At 40.7% G+C, this 22396-nt stretch overlaps 1 protein-coding gene across 3 annotated transcripts in view; it reads right to left on the reverse strand.

Moving 5' to 3' along the window:
* Cep162 (centrosomal protein 162) overlaps positions 1-19424 on the reverse strand; it is a 62001-nt gene extending 42577 nt beyond the window's left edge. Inside the window, exons 1-10 of one of the 3 annotated variants that reach the window (XM_029543532.1) lie at positions 19373-19424; positions 18365-18499; positions 18061-18178; positions 14190-14313; positions 10772-10918; positions 10306-10489; positions 8346-8413; positions 3980-4098; positions 2292-2322; positions 1780-1896 (exon numbers count right to left, since the gene is read on the reverse strand). In XM_029543532.1, coding sequence (XP_029399392.1) covers positions 1780-1896; positions 2292-2322; positions 3980-4098; positions 8346-8413; positions 10306-10489; positions 10772-10918; positions 14190-14313; positions 18061-18117 — 847 coding nt within the window. In that variant the 5' untranslated portion in view covers positions 18118-18178; positions 18365-18499; positions 19373-19424. Of the gene's footprint in view, positions 1-1779; positions 1897-2291; positions 2323-3979; positions 4099-8345; positions 8414-10305; positions 10490-10771; positions 10919-14189; positions 14314-18060; positions 18212-18364; positions 18500-19372 lie in introns of all 3 variants that reach the window. The other 2 variants (XM_029543531.1, XM_029543530.1) reach the window with 2 other exon arrangements.
* Positions 19425-22396: the final 2972 nt, after the last annotated feature.

Consider the following 22396-nt stretch of genomic DNA (forward strand, 5'->3'; position numbering starts at 1 on the left):
TGCGCCCTCCACACTCTGTAGCACTCTGCAGAGACCACGCAGTAACTCTTGCCTTCTTTATTGCTTCATGCGTGTGTGACCCTCCTCTGCCCACTGCCCACACAGAAACCTGGGATATACCTTGATCAGAGCACCTGCTGTTCTACACGCCTCTTTTACAAAGCTTATGGCTCCTTCCTAAAAACTAGGAGGACACACAGACTGTACTCATGTGGTGGCCACACTGTCGCATAAAGAAGTAGCAGTAAGACTAAGAGACATGCTCAGCACACGTCATCCTGGTAAAATACTAGGCTGAGGGACAAATCAAAACTATGTCCCGATGAAAATATCTATCATCTGTCCATTTGTCTTGAGACAGGTTGTCACTATGTAGCCCTGAATGTCCTGGGCTCTGTAGGCCAGGTTGGCCATGTCTCTGGAATACTAAGATTAAAGGCATGCTACCTTTATCCATAAAAATCACTGCCTGGCAGGAAAATATCTTTTAGGTGGTTTTTATGTTTTTTTTTTTCCTGTTTGTTTGAAATTTCAGCTTTTTAAAATTTAAAAACATTGTGTGTGTGTGTGTGTGTGTGTGTATGTGTGTGTGTACATGCCATGGTGCATGTGAGGAGGTCAGAGGATAACCTGCTGGAGTCATTTCTTCTACCATATGGGTCCTGGATAAAACTCAAGTAGTCAGGCTTGGTAGCAAGTATCTTTACTGGCTGAGCCATCTTGCCATCTCCAAGACTGGGTCTTTTTATATAGTATATAGTCCAGGTTAACCTTAAATTTGCCATCCTCCTGTCTCAGTCTACTACAGACTGGGACTACAAGCATGTACCACTATGTCCAGATTTTTTTTTAACTTTTATTTTATATTTGAAGATGAAACTATGTCAAACAAATCTAGATAGTGATGATCCTTAGAAGATGTGGACAAAAAATAAAAGCTATGACAAGATAATATAGTTTGAGTCTTCTTGATTTTTGATCTACATGATGATTACATGGGAATGGCTTAGCAGGTGGAAGTTGTGCTAGACAAGCCTTAGTATCTGAGCTTGGTTCTCAAAACCAATGGCAGAAGAGAGCTGACTTCTGAAAGCTGAAATGTGATGTGTGTGCCATGTCACACATGCCTCCAGAGATACAAATCATAGACATATGCACACAATTCAAATATTAAAATAGGTAAAGTACACTGAGCTATTTAGCAAGGTGTATGAGTTTTTCTATAGGTATACTGTACTGCAACAAGAAACCAATTAGTTAAAACAAAATCTAAGATGCTTAGAGTTGGTTTGTATTTTCTATTGCTTTTTATCCAGGCATTACAGTTTACCTGACAAATTAATAAGTTCTCTGAGCCCCCCACCCCAAGCTAGATGGTTAAAAAGGTCCCAATGTGGGCACAATCTTAATTTCACATAATATTCAATTGGTAATGATAGTTCTACTGCTTTACAGTTTGAAAAGGCATTATCACAGAACTGTTACAAGCTAGAAGAAAACTAGCTCAGAATTTTAAGGGCATGACCTAGCCTGTTGCTAAGGAGAGAACTACACAATGCACAGGAAACCCATGTCCCACTTCCCCGACACACGGCGAGCACGGTGAGTGGGTGCAACCGCCACCTCTCGCCCACAGCACTCCCTGTACTGACAGATACTGCTGAGACCGAATGTCTCTAATGTCCAGGTGGTCATTTCATCCATTTTCCTAGACATGAAGCCAGTTACTCGCAGAGAACCCTGTAGTGTAGAGAAGAGTCAGTGTCTCGCGTACTTTACCTGTTTCTGCTGGTCCGCCATCTGTTATTTCTGGGGAGGCCTTGGATTCAGGGGTTGCTTTCTCTTGACTGCTAAGGCCGACATCCTCAACAGAGTCAAAGGAATCAAGCAGCACAACTGCAGCAACACGAGAGAAAGACACGAGGGGTGCAGAAAACTGTGTGTCAACAAAATGAATCATATGCAATGCTTAAGAACAAATATTTACAGAAAAATAGTGTAAGCATATAACCATGTGTGTGCTTCTACAAACGTGATTTTCTGTACAAGAAAATAGACTAACATCAGCATGCACATAAGTGAACATGTATCTATACATTTATGTATAAGGTAAAAGTCCCAAAAGGAAACATTTCAAACATAACAGATTTGGTCAAGATAAGCATAGAGGACACATGACTGAGAAAGGCTATGAAAGTTAATTCCTTAGAGACACTTAAAATAAAGACATTTTAGTCAAAATTATTTAGATAAGGTATCTGAAGTCTAATTATTTGCTAATTAATATTTACCATTAGCCAGCATGCCAGTTTTCTCTTCCTCCTAAATTAAAAGAAGAAAATTACATGTTTTGAAAGCAAAATCACTTGAATGAGCACAAAAATGACAGAGTCCTGAGAAGCAGGAGCTCTGAGAGATCAGGAAGCGTGCTCTCTAGCTCCCTTCACCAACACTTACCTGAGCCACAGCTCTGTAGGAACTCAGTCGCGTCTCTTCTAAACCTGGGCAATTCCCAAAATTACCTTAGGCCTTAAAAGGATTTGCTTAACGTACCTAGAGGCCTCCAGCTCATCTACTTTGCTAAAAAAATTCTGCTTTTCTTTTCTTTATTTTTTTAAAGAAAAAAAATTAAAGAAACAAGGTGATTTTTCATAGGATCCTAAAATTATAACATTATCAAATCAATTAATTGTTCAAAAATTAATTACCAAGTATAAATCCAATTCTCCATTTCTTCTATAGTTTGAAAGACATAACTCCAGATAGGCATGCTACCAAATAACAAAAACCACCACATCTTTAAGGAGCAATGCCCTTGATTCCCTTCTTGGCTACATAGAATATAGCATCTCCCTAAAGTTAGAACTTCAGTTTCTTTTCTTTNTTTTTTTTTTTTTTTTTTTTTTTTTTTTTTTTTTTTTTTTTTTTTTTTTGGTTTTTCGAGACAGGGTTTCTCTGTATAGCCCTGGCCATCCTGGAACTCACTCTGTAGACCAGGCTGGCCTTGAACTCAGAAATTCGCCTGCCTCTGTCTCCCAAGTGCTGGGATTAAAGGCTTGTGCCACCACCGCCTGGCTAGAACATCAGTTTCTTATTATTTTGATTTTTACTCAGCTCCCCGGAAAGGTTCCATATTCATATACAGAGTAAACTTTCTTGATAAATGGTACCATCATGATTTTTATTGACTAATTTTCATAAACCACTGAGATTGCCAAATTTCAAACATAAATACCATTAAGTCTCTAAAGATATCATGAGGTCCCATTTATTTTTCTGTTAAATTTAAAAAGCATCTTGTTTCTTGCAAACTGAGTGACAGTCACTCAAGAAAGTGTAATAAATTCATTAAAAATGAAATCATTTATGTATAACCTCAAAGTGTTTCTATTTAGAGAATTTACAGTTTTACATGTTTAAAACATCTTGTTCTAACAGTCCCTCCAAAAGACTGTCCAGATCAAGACCAAATAATAAGCAGTGACAATCCCAGTAACTACTACTGTATAGCTTAAGTGATAAATGATAGTGCTCAGGTAGTATTTAATGGCAGCCCTAAAACATTCCGGTAAGAACTGAGAGACTGCAGAACTAGAGAGCAGCAGGGGATGTGAGCCGAGCAGCTTGACCCCTCATCTTAGCCACATGCGGTCCAGACTCTAGCACTGTCCCTCTTACTGGTCCTGAGAAGGGGTCTTTACAGCCTTTCATAAGGACACGACTCACAACAATGTTGGTTTCAGAGACCAAAGTAGCATTAACATTGTGTTCAATTTCTAAGCTTACCTTAAGGAATATATACAGCAAAGGCCATCTTATACAAAGAGCATCAGCCATCATGACTGTTTAATTTATACTGTCACCTGAAACTTGCTAACGATGAGCAAGGGTACCAAGAGCTCTACCTCGAGTCTTTATACAGCCAGTCAGCCCAGCTGATGAAAGCAGATAAAATGCTTGCAAGACCACTGGCATGTACCTGTTTGGGAGAGCTGTCTTTTCCTGACTCAGAGTTCTCTTTGGGATGGATTTCTTCATCTTTAGTAATCAAAGGTTCATCAGTATCCTCAGCATCTTCAAAATCATCACTGTATGTTTCTGAAGATTATTGTTAGGAACAGAAGGATCACACTGTCAAGGTCAAATTTTAAGAAAGGCAACCCATTGAAGTGATAGCACCAATCTCTCTCTCTCTCTCTCTCTCTCTCTCTCTCTCTCTCTCTCTCTCCCATGAGTTCAATTTAAAATCTCTCTCTCTCTCTCTCTCTCTCTCTCTCTCTCTCTCTCTCTCTCTCTCTCTCTCTCCCCCATGAGTTCAATTTAAAATTAGGGTTATTTTATTTTCTGTACTTTGCCATGTTCCTTACATAAAGATTGGCACTACTGGACCTCCGCTGTTCTCCTGTCCTGGGCGATTCTTACTGTAAAGCTCCTAGATACTTCAGTGTCTTTGCAGTGGAAAGAAAAGGTGCTTCCAAGTCAACTGATTTCATCTGTTTATGGGGAAGATGGGGCAGGAGTGATTTGGCCACCATCTCTGTCATTCATTTTTAAGTTCTTTATTGTTTTTAAATCAAGAGACTGACTGTGATCAGTGGGCTGAAGGGGGGGGGAACCCTTTCTCAGCATGGAAAGAGTTATGGTGTGGGTGTACACAGTAGTATGTAAAAGTAGGATAAATAACAATGTTTAAGAGTGTGACCTGGGTCCAGAAGCCGGGAGGCCTATACTAAATGCTTTACCCCACTACTTTCAGCTTCAGTATGGTGATCTATCATAAAACCTCAGGCCTTAAAGTTCTCATCTGTAGAGCTGACAACAGTACTTATCTCAAGGAACACAGATCTGAGAGCTAAGTAGTATTTATGGAGCACTTCATGTACAGCATGCATAATCTAAGGGCAAACATGATGTGTCATAGTACTGACAGGATTACAGCTAGTTTTGCTTCATCTGTATTAAAAGTTACTGAAGCCAGACATCCCTTTTCTTCTTTCTCTAGGGTCTGGTGCAAGCTAAGCAAGTACTTAGCCCCTCCTTCTAAATGGAAAAATTGCTAATGTACATTCTTCCAAACTAAACTTTAATATTTTCATTTAGTAACTGAAAAAGTTATAGGGAAATATTACCATACAACATATGAAAGACCAGAATCCTTTTTAGAATCTGTCATGAGGAGAGCTGGTGTGAAGTAAGGAGGAAATACCATTGGTCAGTACCCAATCTCGCCAACTACGAATATGCTGAGTGTGTGAGTCTGTAGGATTCTAACCATTTTAGCAGAAGGATATTACACATTCAAAATAGTCTATTCTATTAACTTCAAAATTATAAATTTCAAAACAAGATATGTTCTTAAAATTCAGATAAAGTAAATCATAGACAATTAAAAGTCTAAATGTTCCTTTTTGGAGATATTTACCATCCTTTATTGGCAAATTTATCAGTAAACTGAGTAAACTGTGATCGGAAAACCCTTCTTCTGTTATGTCAGAGTTAAAGAAACTGGATTTAAATTTTATTGTGAACAATTTGGCAAAATATATAAAGTAATTGTTTTTAGACATCAAAAAACTGTCAGGGAAAACATGATTCCAAGGAAGTACAAACAAATGAGAGGAGAGCCCATGATCACGGCAGGTGTGACATCTTGGAGTATGGGGGGAGGGGGGGCGTGGAGAGTTCCCATGAGTTGGGAAGACAAAGAGTTGAGAAAGGCTGAGAGGAGCAGAGGCCGGGTTACAGTGTGAGGCAAGGACATGGTAAGTGAAGAGTTCCAGAGGAGACCTGCATGGGTCACTGGGTTAGGGGGTTCCTTCTGGGTTGTTACTAAATACTAAACCCTCAGTGTCAAGGTTGTGCTTGAACAGTTCCCTCAGGTCACACAAGGCAGGGAGACTTTTCCACAGTAACCTATGTGAGTAGAAGGAGCCCGTTTATCACTGTGGACTTTCTGAAGAAACCTCAGTAGGGAATGCTGCCCGTGTAGCAGACAAATGGTTCTCACAGCAGCTGTTCCAGAGACCGCCGAATCAACCAAGAAGTGCTTCAAATGGATCTCATTGCACGACTGAGTGTCTACCAGTGTTAATACCAGAGGAATGAAATCCAGGTAACATCATAAAACCCGCAACATCCAACAAAAGGAAGCAAAGAACGGGACCCCACATCCACAGCAAGCAGCCAAGAGACTCAGAATAGAACAAATCATATAATTTATAGGAAGACTGACATTACAGAGACTGATAAAAAGGAGAGTGAAAAACTTAAACTCCAAAGAACTTCTAGGAAAAAAAAAAAAGAACTGGATGCAAAGCGAGCAGACTGAAGAACAGAGAGGTGGCCACGAAGGCTTAGTACCAAGAGCTGGAGACCTGAGAGAGAAGTCCTTAAAAGGCTTTCAGTGGCCTGAGGTGGAACTCACTGCTCAGCACCTGTAGTGAGGAGCCCAGGATGGGCAACAAGTAGGAATGGGAGCTGGACAAGGGACGACACAGCACAAAATGGCGACACTGTAAAGATGCTAAACATTTCCAAGCAGGATGAAGACAAGAAAAGCAGCCTGGATGGTCACAATCTGGAAGTTACAGTATGGAAGTAAAGAGAAAATTTTAAACAAAACCAGGCAGCAGGCAGCACAGTGAGCCTGAACGTCCATGTTGTACATCTATGGATTCAACCAACTGTGGACAAAAGTGTGGAAACAACCCGTGTGTGCACCAGACACGCACCTTTTCCTCTCTGTCATCACTCTGTAAACAAAGCAGAGTAACACTATTATGCTGCACTTACAGGTATAAAATAAGCAAACTAGAAATGACACAGTACACATGAGGATGTGCATGGGTCAGATGCAAATGCTAACCATTTAGTAAAATGAACCTGGACAGGTAGCACCTGCAGGGGACTAAAGCCAATAGCTCCAGATCCCTAGGGATGGTGTACAGTAAAGTAACTACAAAAAGAGCTGAGTGACTTCATGAGAAATGTAGTCAGAGGAAAAACATTGAAAAAACCCCCAACTATCTAAAAAGCCTACACTGAGAAATTGTCCCTTCCCTTCCTGTCATTTGTTTTTCAACAGGGTCTTACTATAGCGTCTAATCCAGTCTTTAACCCAATTGCCCTGCCTCAGCTTCCCAAGCCTCGAAGTGAGCCACCATACCTCATATAAAACATTCTTTATAATGAGGTAAACAGTAGAGCTAGGAGACTTTGTTCTTAGCAGCAGCATGCACTTGATGGCTTAAAGATGTTCCTCATGCTGAGGAAACCAGTAGTGTAGACCACAATCCATGTACAGGAATACAGAGCACAGGACCTGAAGGCCAGCAGTGGAACAAGGCAAGTCTTCACAAGGACACACTGCACTCCTTCAGAGACCAACAACAGTGACAACATATGCTGTAGTTTAAGACAAGTAGAACAAAAATACCTAAAAATAGGCATCTTGAGGGGGGTATTTTGGTGTTATTAAAATTCATATAAAGTAAAATATTATTGAGAATACTCTAATAAGGTAAAAAATATGTGTGATTTGTAGCAACTAAGACAAAAATACAACAAAAAGGTTTAACTAAAAAAGCCAAAAAGGGAATAGAATAGAATTCTGTAAGAAAACCAGGAGAATGCATAAGAAAAACAATAAAAGAAAGAAAACAAGCTGACTGTGAAATCCAGGACTCAAGAAGCCAAGGCACAAGGACTGATGTGAGTTCATGGTAGGCACAGGATATATAGCAACATTCTTATCTCAAAAGACTAAACATGAAAACAATGCTCATAACCATAAACAGCATTTGTAAAGGCTAGACGCTTATCAATTACACACCAGAGCAGACCATCTTACTCAGAAAAGCAAAGCCCAGCTAGGTCAAACCATTTTAAATAACACACACACACACATAATACATACATACATACATACATACACACCCCTTTAATACCACACTTGGCAAAGATCAGGAGGATCTCTGATTTTAGACCAGCCTGGCCTACTTAGTGAGTTTAGGGCTGGCCTGCTTTACAGAGTATGTTCAAAGCCAACCAATATTATTAAGCAAGACTTTATCTTTAACATTAAGTCAGAAGAGAGAAAAGGTGTTGCCTCTTGGCACTACATTCTGGAGGTTGCTCTGCCTTTGGATTCCTACAATCTCTGCATAAAACTTCTCTGTCCAGCTTCAATACATGAGGCAGCAGTAATGCTTAGCTGTTGAGATAGTAATACAGGCACTGTACACTCTGCCTCTCGGAGAACTTCCCTCGACAACATGGTTTACCTTTGTAGTACTATTCTCATCATGTCTGTGCTATATGATGTATCATTTTCTCAGTGCAGTTACCTGGCAGTTCCTCGTGATCTGATTCATTTTCACATCCATCTTCAGCTGGCTCTGCATTACCTGGATATCTGGAATAACATTTAACATGTACTATTACAGGTTAATATATATTCATACAGTGTATGTTGTACCATATGTTTTAAATTTTCTAGAAATTTAAAATTCTAAATTATGTCTTCCTAAGTTCTACCAAATTTTTACCAAAACTAAAAATTGGGATGATAGAAGGAAAACATTTTAAAAAACAAAAAATTCTTAAGACAAAATTAAATTATAGAAGCATAAATAACTAAAAGGAAATGCTATTTTTCTTAAATACAAACCACATAATTTTATATGTGTACATACGATGTATACGTATCATCCCTTGAATCAGGTAACTCTTCTTCATAGAGATTAGGAACGATGCCATACGAGGAGAATTAAGTAAAGTTTACAGAAAGGACAAAACAATAGAAGTCCACAAAATGAGATTAGCATTTATATGCCAATAAGAAATTGAACTCTTAATGGAAGCTGAAATGGGGCTTGCAGTGGTTTGGATGATAGTGCCCCCCATAGGATGGTATACTTTAATACGGTTCTTCAGCTGGTGCAACTGTTTGGAAGGATTAGGTATGGCCTCGTTGGAGAAGGTATGTCACAGGGAGGAACAGTATTCAAAAGCCCAGTGTTCCCAATTAGCACTCTGGGCCTGGTGCTGTGGATCAAGATGTGAGCTCTCAGCTGTTCCTGCTGCATGCCTGTGCTCTGTCATCATGGACTCTAGCCCTCTGGAATTAAGAAGACCCATGTACACTCTCTCTTAGAAGTTGCCTTGGTCTCAGCTACAGAATATAACTAGGGCAGGGCTCTGACCTGGGTACTGGCATGGCTGTGAGACATACAGTCCATTGCTTCTGACTAAGGACTCCTGCTAACTGTCACTAGCTACAACACTGGAAGCTTGTACGCATACTGCTGTGTTGGAACCCACCGTCCACTTTCCTGGTACCCCTTTATCTGCTGTAACAGAAATCAAGCATCTTTAGAGTTGGCTACAGTTACTCACAGATTCTCCAACTCTTTTAATTCTACCTTTGTGTTTTTAAAATCCTAAACAAGCTGATTTTCATTTATAAGAAGATACACAACAATATGGATAGTTAAGCGAAAGAAGTTAAAGGCCTTAGCAAAGATTCAAGAATGGCAATATTAACTCTGCACAAGAGTGGCCAGTTCAATCAACAAGGATTTCTATATAAATGAGGTTCCTGATAACCAACAGAGTTACCATCCACAAAGATACAACACAAACCAAACCTGTCTTTGCTTCTTTTTTTTAAATGCAAACTTATAATAATATCCTGGATTTTTATTTTTCTTTGTCCATAGAAAGTCAATTTCTTTCTTAGCAAAGACTTGGCAGTGTACTACTATAGTTCTGATAGTATCTAATCTAGGTATGAAATTTCAGGTATCTAAAGGCAGAATGGAGATTCAACTACACCTTAACATACTCCATCCATACATAAGAAAACCCATGACTATAACGAACACAGAACACAGTTAAAAAGATAAAATTTGAGGTAGGGAAATGGCTGTTGGTAAAGTGTTTGCTGGATAAGCAAGATGACTTGAGCTCAAGTCCCTGGAAACCACATCAAAAGCAATGCACAGTGCTCTGTGCCTGTAATCCCAGTGGTGACAAGCTGGATACAGATGGATCCCTGAAGCTTGCTGGTCAGCCATTTTAGCTGAACTAGCAATCTCCAGGTTCACTGAAGGCATCATTTCCAAAAAAAAAAAAAGGTGGAGAGAAATTAAGGAACGTGCCTGCCATCAAACCCTGGCCTCCATACAATAAAAAAAAAAAAAAAAAAAAAAAAAAAAGATGAGATTTAATTTGTCTGTTATGTCTATCTACTAGAATTCATGAACATATAGAAAAGCACAAAATTAATGTTTTTATTATATTTACCTATGTAAAGCTTTGAATTGTGCGGAGTCGTCAGAATCCAGTTCTTGATTTAATTTCGAATAATCAATAGAAGACGTCAAGCCTTTCTCAAGCCTGGCAAAGAACTGCTCTTTCTCTTCTTGTTCTTCTAGCGTGTCCAAGCCCAAACCAAGAGTGCCATGATGGAGCTCAGAAACAATCAATTCTACAGCGAAATGAATGATAAGTAATTCTGTTAATATGCACAACCTTGATAAAATTAAGTAATGCTTTTATGGATACCGTACTGGAACCTCTCACCCACCAAGCAGAGGTACGTAAGGCTGTAAGTTTGAGTTTGTCTCTAAGTTATGATTCTGACTCTCTGGGGAAGGCATATGATCTGTCTGTCTGTCTGGTGATTTATGCTGCAGGACAGCTGAGCCCACTGCCACAGCGTCTCTGAAGTCCAGTAACAGTGACTCCCGACTCGTATCCCATGTCTCACCATTAGCTTCTAAGCTGTCAACACTTAAGATGGAGGTTCCACTGCTCTTAAGAAATTGAACTTTTTCAGCAGATTCTTCTTCTGTGTCCATAATAGGTTGATATGTCTTCTTTGTCTTCAAATAGCTCACATTTGTTCCAAGCAGACCTGGGAACAAGAGTTTTGAGTTGGTATTCACATTTATAGTCAGGGAGATATATCCAGGAAGCTATTATATTCATAATGCCAACACAAGAATACTGTCTTACTAATTTTGTGCATAATGCCTACAAAACAAATCTGTCATACTAAACAAAAAAATAACTAGACCTAGAATTCACAAAAAACCCTGTAATTCTGTTTGATTACAGTACCCTTAATTTTAAAAAGAACATTTTTAAAATTTGCATAAGATTCCTTTACACAGTTTTGCTGCATGAAGTAGACTGGAGAGTATGAACCAGCACACAGAACTCAAGGTGGGCACAGGACATAAAACGAGGTTTAGACAAGATCCTTGTTGGTTTAGGTGTCATTTCAAGAAAACACCCCAACATGTTTGAAGTAATCACTTCAAATACTGGGAAAGTCTCACTCCTGGGAATGTGCAATATTGTTGGAGGAGGGGGATGATTTCACAGTCTCTAACATTTGTGAATGTTTCCCTTTCTCAGAAATGGAGATAAAATGGTCATATTAAAAATGTTTCATGATTAGACTCCTTGTCTTAGTCAGGGTTTCTATTCCTGCACAAACATCATGACCAAGAAGCAAGTTGGGGAGGAAAGGGTTTATTCAGCTTACATTTCCACATTGCTGTTCATCACTGAAAGAAATTAGTACTGGAACTCAAGCAGGTCAGGAAGCAAGAGCTGATGCAGAGGCCATGGAGGGATGTTCTTTTCTGGCTTGTTTCCCCTGGCTTGCTCAGCCTGCTCTCTTATAGAACCCCAGACTACCAGCCCAGAGATGGCACCACCCACAAGGGGACCTCTCTGCTTGATCACTAATTGAGAAAATGCCTTACAGTTGGATCTCATTTCCCCAACTGAAGCTCCTTTCTCTGTGATAACTCCAGCCTGTGTCAAGCTGACACACAAAACCAGCCAGTACACTCCTGTTATAGTTAGCTTCAGCTATCTACCTGACACAAATCCTTGGCTGGATTCCAGAATCAAGTTCTTTTATGGCTTTATGTGAGTAATGGTCTTACAAGGTCAGATTATAATTTCTGTACAAAGTCAAGATCTGCCCACAGATACTACAGATGACTAAGTGGGAACCACAGTTGGGGTGCTGCTGTGGCAACTTCTCACTCTGGCTCAAGAGATGTGACCCAGACAAAAAAGGCTCACCACCAGAGACCACACAACAGAAACTCACAGAAAATGTAGTTACTGACCAGCAAAAGAATTATAGTTTCACTTACTAGGCAAAACCCATTAGCCTTGTGACAATCAATCAATCAAAAAAAAAAAAAAACAAAACCCCAATATTCCAACAGATTTTGGTCAGCTTTAATGTTTAATGGTAGCTACTCAAGACTAGTAACAGATGTATCCCTCTCCTTAGGATGGGTAAACAGGTCTTCCAGAAGCTTCTGCGATCTGATGGCAGGAAGCGATCTTGTGAGAACAATAATGCCTGGTAAGGGAACACACTCTGAACTCACTAAATACTTGTGACTGGGAACAGGGCAAGAGACACTCTGGGTGGAGTATAGTGAAGTTCTCTTGTGGGCTAGTGAAGACAAATGGGTCTATGCCTTGTCTAGTTTTCTCTGCATTTTTACTGACTACATCTATTTTGGATTGCGACCTTCTTTTTAAAAAAAACTGATAATTTTAGTTGCTACAGGCAAGTGTTTTTATTCCAAAAGCTATTCTTTCCTTTTGGGATATTTGCATATTTCTGCTCTGATTTAGCATCTTCTAGGAAAAAGGCTTCAATGCTAATTAGGTCCCAAATCCTTGGTAATGATTTTCAAATTACTTTCTCTTTTGATATTTTTCTTATTTATTTATTTATTTATTCGCTTTACATCCTGATTGGAGTCTCCCTTTTTTCCAAGTTTCTCCCCTTCCCCCATCTTCCCTCCTCTTCTCTTCTGATGAGGAGGAAGCTCCCTATCCTCACCATCCCACCGCGGCACATCCAGTCACTGGAGGACTAGGCACATCCTCTCCTGCTGAGGCCAGACTAGGCAGCCCAACTAGGAGAACAGGACCCTTAGGCAGGCATGATATCTTTTTTTGAACACCAGCAGTAAAAATGATTTTAGAAAAGAATTCTTTATAGGCATTTTTAGCATTGTTGCATGAAGCCCTTCCCATCTACACAAAGCTCCCAAGTCCAGGAGTGCCACACAAGGTGGAAGGGCCCCTGTGGTGTTCTAAGCTCAAAGAGAACATGTGTGTTAACAGGAAGCTAGAATGGCTACTGCAGGACTGTATGAAGCAGTGACACTGAGCCTTACTGGACAAGGAAGAGGATACAGCAGGGAAGCACAGGCTAAGAAGTCAGGCTCAGAGGCTGGGATCCAAAGGGGTTTCTAGAAGACGGAATAACTGAGTGTGGCTGGATCACATGAGGTAGAGAAAGCTACCACTGGGTTATGTAGAACCTCACATGTCACTTTAAAGAATTCAGATTCAATCTTGTCGGGAATGGGTGGGGGTGGGTGGGAGTGGGGATGAAAAGAAAAACAAACAAACAAACAAACAAACAAACAATACTGAAACAACAATCATAAAAGCCATAGGTAAAAAATCTCCCTGTAGACAGGAGAAACAGAAGAACAGAAATGCTAATACCATGGCTCTGTTCATCCTGACCCACAAGTACTGCAAACGCAGCAGTAGCTGTTGTTTCTTTACAGCTGTAGCAGCATCATGCACAGAAGTCTGTCATACACAGTGTGACTTGCTTCAGGTCATTGACAGCGCTATGTATGATGAACTCCTATTATATATGTAAGCAACACTTAAAGTCACATTGCATGTGACTGGCGACACATAAAATGTGACTGGGGACATCTTGGGGAAAGTATAAAGACATGTCAGAGAAGATGAATGCATTTGTTACAGTTGAGGAAGTAAATTGCTTTTCATGACTTATTAGCAAACTGAGATTCCATGTTATACTTAGTTGTTAATAGGTTACATGAATATAGTAGCAGATTATATACTTGATTTATCTCTTTAATTTGAATGCATATAAATGATCTTAATGCAAACTAATGCAAAAGGCATTCTCAGTTACATAATGTAAAACAAAGTTAAATAATATGAAAGTCAACTCAAGCCTCAGAAATCTATGACATTAGTATTATTTCCTTTATGGTGTAGTGGTGCAGTAATACAATCTAGACTGAAAAGTCTTGACTGACCTCTTGTGGTCAAATGATTTAAAACAACAAAAATAATTTAGTAGGCTTTACCATCATCTTCAAAACCATCTTCAGCTCTCCACCAAGGCACTGAGTCTTTCGTCTTCATTTTTTTGTTGTCTTCATTAAGTTGTCTAGGTGTTTTATTTGAATTTTCAAAAGAATCATCTGAAAGCTGAATTAAATACAAGTTACTAACTTTTAAAATCCACTTCAAATGACAAAGTCCCAGACATTAATACAATGTTTGTTTTTCTTTAGTTCTCACAGCTCAGTTATCATGTGAGCCTGAGTAACAATGCGTAAATGCCATCTCCAGACACTGGCGACCAAACTTAAAACTCAAGCATATGTCTTTGAATACTGATTTATTTGTAGAATTAAACAAGTAAGATGCTGTGGTGGTTTGAATGAAAATGGCCCCGATAGGCTCATTAGGAGTGGCACTATTAAGAGGTGTGGCCTTGTTGGAAGAAGTCACTGAGGGTGGCTTTGAAGGTTTCAAATGCTCAAGCCAGGTCCAGGCCATCCTCTTCCTGCTGATCCAGATCCAGATGCAGAACTCACAGCTACCTCTCTAGCACCATGTCTGTCTGTGTGCAGCCACGTTTCCCACTGTGACAATAATGTTCTAACCCTCTGAACCTTTACGCCAGCTCCAATTAAATAATTTTCTTTATAAGAGCTGCTCAGGTCATGGTGGTCAGCAACAGAAACACTAGCTAAGACAAGCACAACAACAAAATAAGAAAATCTGATCAATATACTTGCTTAGAAATGAAGTAGAGGATAAAAATCCTATATTCTGGACATTTTCTAGGGCCTAAGAACAAGTGGCAACTGAGCAAACTTGTTACAATGACAGCGTTCTGGGGTCTCAGTGGGTGAAGAGGTAGTAACCACAGAAATAAGCACTCTGTCCTGGATATTAATAAACAGCTATGTATTCATCCCTTTCTGCTCCTTACCTATTATGTTACTACAATTCTGAACCCCTTTTCTAGCTTCAACAGCACTTTCCCTTGTAGCCAATAAGGTGGCCTATTCTGAGATAACAGAGAACTAAAGGACACCCTCCTCCTCACCCCACCACCACTCTCGAACCCTGTGAGACTGCTCCCACCCAAACGTCACCACTGCTAGTCCTCTGCTCGCAAGAGACCCCACTGAGGGGTCACTTTCCCTCTCCATCTCCTGGCTCCTTAGTCAGGCAGACTATCTTCACTTCCTTAGTCTCTTCTACTCCCCTCCCAATTTCCCATTCAGCACCCTATCTCCAGAACCCACTTTCTTTTTTTTTTTAATTTTTATTATTATTATTCTTTATTTACATTTCAAATGCTATCCCGAAAGTTCCCTATACACCCGCCCGCCCATGCTCCCCTACCCACCCACTCCCACTACTTGGCCCAGGCCTTCCCTTGTACAGAACCCACTTTCTAAATGCCTGTCACAAAGAAAAAAAATGGTCATTCATCCACTGACCACATATGGAAACTGACACCTCGTGGGATGCTCTACCCATGAATTGAGCAGTGAGTGTTCTACTAGGTTCCTTTTTAGCTCTGTGGCCTTGGACAAAGCTAGTTAACAGTTAGGGGCTCCTGAGCCCACTTCTCCAACACAAGAGTTCTTGTTGACTGTTGTTACAGGATATTTGAACCTGTTTCTAGCCAGGGAATGTCTCAGCCCTTAGTACACATCTTTAATTCCTCTGGCTAAGATACATCCTTAGTACTCATCTTTAATCCCAAATAATGTAGTTAAGTTAGCTTGTAGAAGGAAGCACCCATGTTTAAAAGTGATGTCTAACTCAGTGGCAGAAAAAGTGACAAATCAAAGAAAGATTTGAGAGAAGAGGGTCTGCCCAATTCTCATGAGGAGAGGAAAGGGGAGGTACTTATGGGGAAAGATAGACAGTACAGAAGAAGAGAGTACAGTACAGGAATACAGTAGTCTGTGGAGAGCTGTACAGTAGAAGGGGAGAGGAGAGCAGCACAGAGAGGGGAAGGAGGCAGTTTTACCAGCAGAGCTTTACAGAGACGGGCTGAAGAGAGAATAAGCTACACAAAGGTGAAGACAGAACAAGCATGAAAGATGACAGAATGAAAGGGAGCCAGAAGATTAGAAAAGATTGCTAGAGTTAGTCTGAGGCCAAGCAGAGGCCAAGAGAAAAGCCAAATTGAGTCAGTCAGCTGAGAGAGGAATTTGATCCAGAACAGCTGAGTTGAACAAGCCAGCCAGAGCTCAGAAAGTACAAGACAGGGTGAGTAATATTCAGTACCAAGGCTCAGAGGCTGCAAACACTCTAGGCCTACCTAGATTAGATTGTATGGAGACAAGAAGTTTCCAGGATGAGGCCTAGGTTAGCAGTAAGCTCAGAGATGACAGTTACCTCAAGCAAATAAAAGTCACTCTTATTGCTTTCTTCACCCTTTTCCATTCTCCTCTGTATGCCCTCACATACTCCCTGGGGAGAAGTCATGTTTATCACATGCCATCTCAGTGTCAGGATCTGCACCTGGTTTATCTCATTCTTTAAAAAACCTTAAAGAGATCTCTTATGAGAACCTGAAACCCAGGGGGAAAATGCTAAAGAGTGATAGCAAGTGGGATCCAAATCAACTGGGGATGCCACTGAGGACTGTCTGCTTTCTACTGCTGCACGCAGCCATCCAACTAGGAAGACCCGAGGGCTGCCATCGAAACCTCTGAATTATTATCAGTCTGAATGTCGGGTACCTCTATCACTTTCCAGTTGGTCTTTAAACATACTACCTCATTGAAACATTCCATCTCTTGCCTTCTGAACCCCAATTTCTTTGTCTACATACAGGGACAGAACCATTGACCATTCAGAGTTATGGCAAAGATGAGAAAGACAAAGGATGAGTATCCGCCCTTCCCATACACTGTAGGTGTTCTGACTTTCAAAATCTTCTTCACTGCCTTGCAGGTAGTTATCATCAAACAGAACCAAAACCCTGGCCCTCAGATAGTAAAGATAATGAGAATCAAGGCCTTCATAAAGGAATACATGGTTGGTGGGAATAACAGAGCATATGACTAGCCAATTTCACATGTAGGCAAATATTGAGAAGAGATTCACATATATCCACACTCACACTTGCATGATTATTCAGAGCAACATTATTCATGACTGTCCAAAATGGAAGGACCCTAGATGCTGTCAACTGAAAACTTATAAGCATTATATCCACAAAATGGCAAACCACTCACTAAAGTCATGCTGTTACACACATAAACTCTGAAAACACCATGCTAAGCAAAAGAAGCCAGACTTCAAAGACCACACATACTAAATGGTTCCATTTCTATGAATATTTGTAACAGCCAAACTTGGAGACAAAGCAGTAAGGGATAACCTAAGGCTGTAAGGACAAGGAGCCAAGAGTAACGGTTAAAGGATAAGGGGTTTCTTTTTAGGAATGATACATGCCTTCTGCAACTATGGTGAAGGTTATGTAATTCTAAAACAGCTGTCATGCAAACTTTAAGTGGGTGAATTGAATGGTTTATGAATTGTAATTGAAGAAAATTAACTTTAAAAAAAAAATTAGGTTGAACCACTCTCTTACAACCAGAAATTGAGCAAAATCTTTAACATGGTTCTCTCCCTCTCCATGTGTGTGTTTGCATGTGAGTTCGTGCACACATGCACCTTGGAGGGAATGCTGCATTCACTGGGACTGCTGGGTAGACTGGGTGAGAAAAAGGCAGTGAGCTAACAGGTGCCAGCATTTGAAATGAGTTGAACTGAGGACTGCTGGGTAATTCTGTAGGTGGGGGTAGAAGGAATGTGCTAATGGGGCGGTTTATGTTTTCAGATGAAAGCACTCAAGGATGGATCTTATAAGATAAATTTACAGTAAATATTACAATAAAAAAGGTTTGAGCTTACCTCTTTCATAAACCGTTCAAACTCTTCATCAAGGTCTACTTTGGAATAGTGAGCCATAGTTAGTAATTTTTCATGTCACAAAGCAAGTGTGCTAAAATTATTCACAGCATTGGAAACACTAAATGACAGAAACAGAAGAAAAAATAAACACCTGTGGAGGAAAGCAACATCATTAAAACAACACTACTTTAAACTTCAACTTCTCAAGAGTTTTATATCTGTACACACATATATGATGTAACTTGACAGTTATATTGCAATTATGATACACTACTGGAGGTCTAATTCATTGAAGCTTACTGACTTGAGAAAGTAGCTTATGAAGTTTATCTTCTCAAGGGTGATCATTACTTATCATCCAGTCGTTAAGAGGTGGACTCCAGGATCTTTTCTACTGTATATGTACTTGTCTCTGCTAATACTTCTCAGAATCCAGGTCCTTACGGAGAATATTAAAAAAAAAAAAAAAAAGCAGGAAGTGGAGAGACTAATATTTTTCTTGTAAAGCACAGTACAGGTTGTGCTGCCTGATTCACATATTTTCAAATTAATGGTTTTGCAAAATAGACTTTCTATAATCAGGGATTTTTCAAGACATAAACTAAGTGAATTTATAAGACTCAGAATATAATAAAGAATTTAGTGGTGCATCCCTGAAATTTCTACACTTAGGAGACAGACAGCTCTTTAGTTGGGAGGCCAGACTGAGTTACAAGCCTGAGTTTCAGGTTAGTCTGAGCTATATAGTGCAATCCTGTCTTAAAACATCCCCAACGAGCACAAAATACCCTTGAAAGTTAATGATATACATTAATTACTATTTTTGTTTCTCTTGAAGCAAAGGCAGGCTAAAAGAAACAATGCCGCGAACACCTTGAATAGGATCTAGTCGAGTTGCAGCTCAGAGCTGAAACTTCAGACAGGAGAGGCCATCTTCAGATCTGTCCTAACCTTTGGATTTAACTCTTTGGGGCAACACAAACAAACGCTAGTTTTCTTTTCTAAGGGACGGCAGCGGATGGTCTGTCCACCACCCTTCAGTGGAACACCTAGTGCTTTTATTTGCATTTTATACCAAGAGGTCTTAGGGTCAGGATAAGGAGTTGGACAAACAGGTATAGTCAGAGGCAAACCCCACGAAAAGGGCCCTCAGCTCAGTCCAGGCTGCAGGAAGCGCAGATTTGGGGGCTGGCTCGAAGCAAAGAAGTATCCGACTTGGGAGTCCCGACAGAGGAGCGGGGTAACGCGCAAAACAAAGTGCCTGACCTGGAAACAACAACAGGGTCGCGGACGGTCACAACGCCTCACCTACCTGCTCCTGGGAGCCCGCGCTCTCCCGGAAAGTCTCGGCGAGCCGGCAGTTGTCAGGGCAACAGACCTCCACAGGCGGGCTCTGGGGTGTCACGTGATCCTGCCTGCCACGTGACCCAGGGAGCAGCCAGACAAGCTGTCAGTCTTCTGGTGACTTTCAAATAAAGACTGGAACCTTCGTGGCTCTGCAGGGTGTGGCGGCCGTAAGGGACGTGGGCGCGGCAGCAGTGTGCACATCCCGCTTTCTCTTTACTCCCCGAAATCCTGAGCTCAGCTAGCCGGCCGCGAAGACCCGGGCGCAAGCGCACCATCTGGAGCCAGCGCGTGGCTTCCTGGGAGTTGTAGTTTAGTCCCTTGTGCTCGTCCTTCCGCAGCAGGCTGCTCTTCATTCCAGCCTTTCCCCCACCCTTTTCATTTGGAGGCTACTGTCCCGGTTGAAAGTTTTAAAAACGATGTTGGAGGGTTGATTTCCTTCAAGTAATAAGCCTTGTGTGGGTGCTATGAGAAAAATACAAATGCATTAGAAATAATTCTGGTGTTAGAAGAGATGTTCGCCACCCAGTGGACAAGCATTTGAAAATACACAATACCAAGATTCTCAGTGAGAGCCTTGCACTAGTTCAGCAGCTCTGGTTTTTCTGGTATCCTACTTTTCAAAGCTCTCTTCTGCAGTGGTTTGCTTGAGTTTTTATTTTATTTTATTTTATTTTATTTTATTTTATTTTATTTATTTATTTATTTATTTATTTATTTATTTATTTTTGGTTTTTCGAGACAGGGTTTCTCTGTATAGCCCTGGCTGTCCTGGAACTCACTTTGTAGACCAGGCTGTTCTGGGACAGCTCTCTTTCTCCCTTTCTTCTACCCGATCTCTCTATTCTCTTTCTTTCACTCTCTGAATATGTATACACACACAGGCACACCACATCAGAGGACAACATTTTGGAATGAAAGTAAAATCTTCAAACAGTAAAGGGCTTTGCCTCCGGTGTACATAGTTCTGTACCTCCTTTCTGGCCTGAACTTTTCACTCAACAATGCATATTGACATCTGCGTGTGTACAAGCCAGAAGCTATCAGATTAAAATACAATAATAGAGACCTGATTTAAGCTACAATTTTAAGCTTGGTGAGAGCATTATGTACATTATTTATTTTTTTACAATTTACAAGTCAATTTAACTCAGCTTATGGATTTTCTTTTAGTACATATTGAATTGAGCACATTTCATGCTCTATAGACATTGGTACTGTAAAGCAGACAAGTAGCCCAGACAACTGTTAAAGGAGTGCAGCGAGAAGAGTTATGGTGACAAGTCATGTACACAAGGTGAGAAAGGTGGGGATTTTTCCACTTGAGGTCTCATTTCAGTCTCACCATAGTTATTTGTTTTATCATCAACTTGTTAGGGTCCAAGATCTTAAGAGAACGATACCCCAAACTCAAATAGTATGCAAAAGCAAAGAGTGTTTATTCAGCATCCTGCATGGAGGAGTCACCCCATTCAGGAATGGAGACACATAGTGGGTTTGCAGGCCTAGCTTTATATTTGTCAGTTAGGGGAATTCCAGGGAGGGATGTGTGCCCTTTGCCTTGATTGGCTGGCTCTATCTCTAGAGGTTTGACTGATTCTACAATTTGTTAGGGCTCTGGAGACTTCCCAGATTTTGGAGGGGGGTTCTGTTATTCATTTTAGCTACCTAGTCTTACTTCAGGCCAGGTGACAAGGTGTCCTCAGATTGGCTGCCTGTGGCTTGGTTTGCTGACCACAGGTTCTTGGACACAGGTTCTCATTTCTGGGAAACAGAAACTTAGGCCTAGTCTCCCAAACTGTCAGTTTACAGCTTGTCATGGAGTCAGCCTGGCTCTAAGCTAGTCCCTTCAAACTGAGTATTTGACAAGTAATTTAACTATCTGTACTAGTAGATTCTGCTCCTACTGTGTATGAGGACAGTCTTTCATCCCCACCCCCACCCACCCCCACTTATATTGTGGAATCAACAACCACCATTTTGCTGAGACTTTCTGGCTTTTAAGCACCAAAACTCCTGAGTCACAAGAACACCTTTAGTCCATGCGAACCCAGAGTTGTTTCTCCTACCCCAAATCTGTTTTCCTTTATTGACGCTTCCTCTGACATCACAGAGCCGTTATGAGAAGATGCCCTTGTATGTCTCTCAGAAGAGTTCTCATAGGCTGTAATTTCTTCATCCCTTCTCTCTTGATCTGTAAACCATGTGTGTGTGTTATCTGTTGCAGTGGCTCTTCTATCCATCTTCCAATATACGACTCAGAGCTTCAGCATTCTTACCGATCTGAAGCCTTACTAGATATTTCCATGTCTCACTCTAGCTGTCTGTGGAAGTTAATGCTAAAGGATCCTCTGTCTAAAATACCATTTTTTCCCAAGTTTTATTAGGTATTTACTTCATTTACATTTTAAATGCTATCCCTAAAGTCCCCTATATCCTCCCCCCGACTCCCCTACCCACCCACTCCCCCTTCTTGGCCCTGGTGTTCCCCTGTACGGGGGCTTATAAAGTTTGCAAGACCAATGATGGCTGACTAGACCATCTTCTGCTACATATGAAGCTAGAGACCTGAGCTCTGGGGGTGCTGGTTAGGTCATATTGTTGCTCCACCTATAGGGTTGCAGACCCCATTCAGCTCCTTGGGTACTTTCTCTAGCTCCTCTATTGGGGGCCCTGTGTTCCATCCGATAGCTGACTGTGAGCATCCACTTCTGTGTTTGCCACGCACTGGCATAGCCTCACAAGAGACAGCTATATCAAGGTCCTTTCAGCAAAATCTTGCTGGTGTATGCAATAGTGTCTGCGTTTGATGGCTGATTATGGGATGGACACCTGGGTGGGGCAGTTTTTGGATGGTCCATCCTTTCGTCTCAGCTCCAAACTTTGTCTATGCCTTTTTATTGGGGAATTGAGTCCATTGATATTAAGAGATATTAAGGAAAAGTAATTGTTGCTTCCTGTCATTTTTGTTGTTAGAGTTGGCATCCTGTTC

This window comes from Mus pahari, chromosome 10 (assembly GCF_900095145.1).
Source record: "Mus pahari chromosome 10, PAHARI_EIJ_v1.1, whole genome shotgun sequence".
Taxonomy (NCBI): domain Eukaryota; kingdom Metazoa; phylum Chordata; class Mammalia; order Rodentia; family Muridae; genus Mus; species Mus pahari.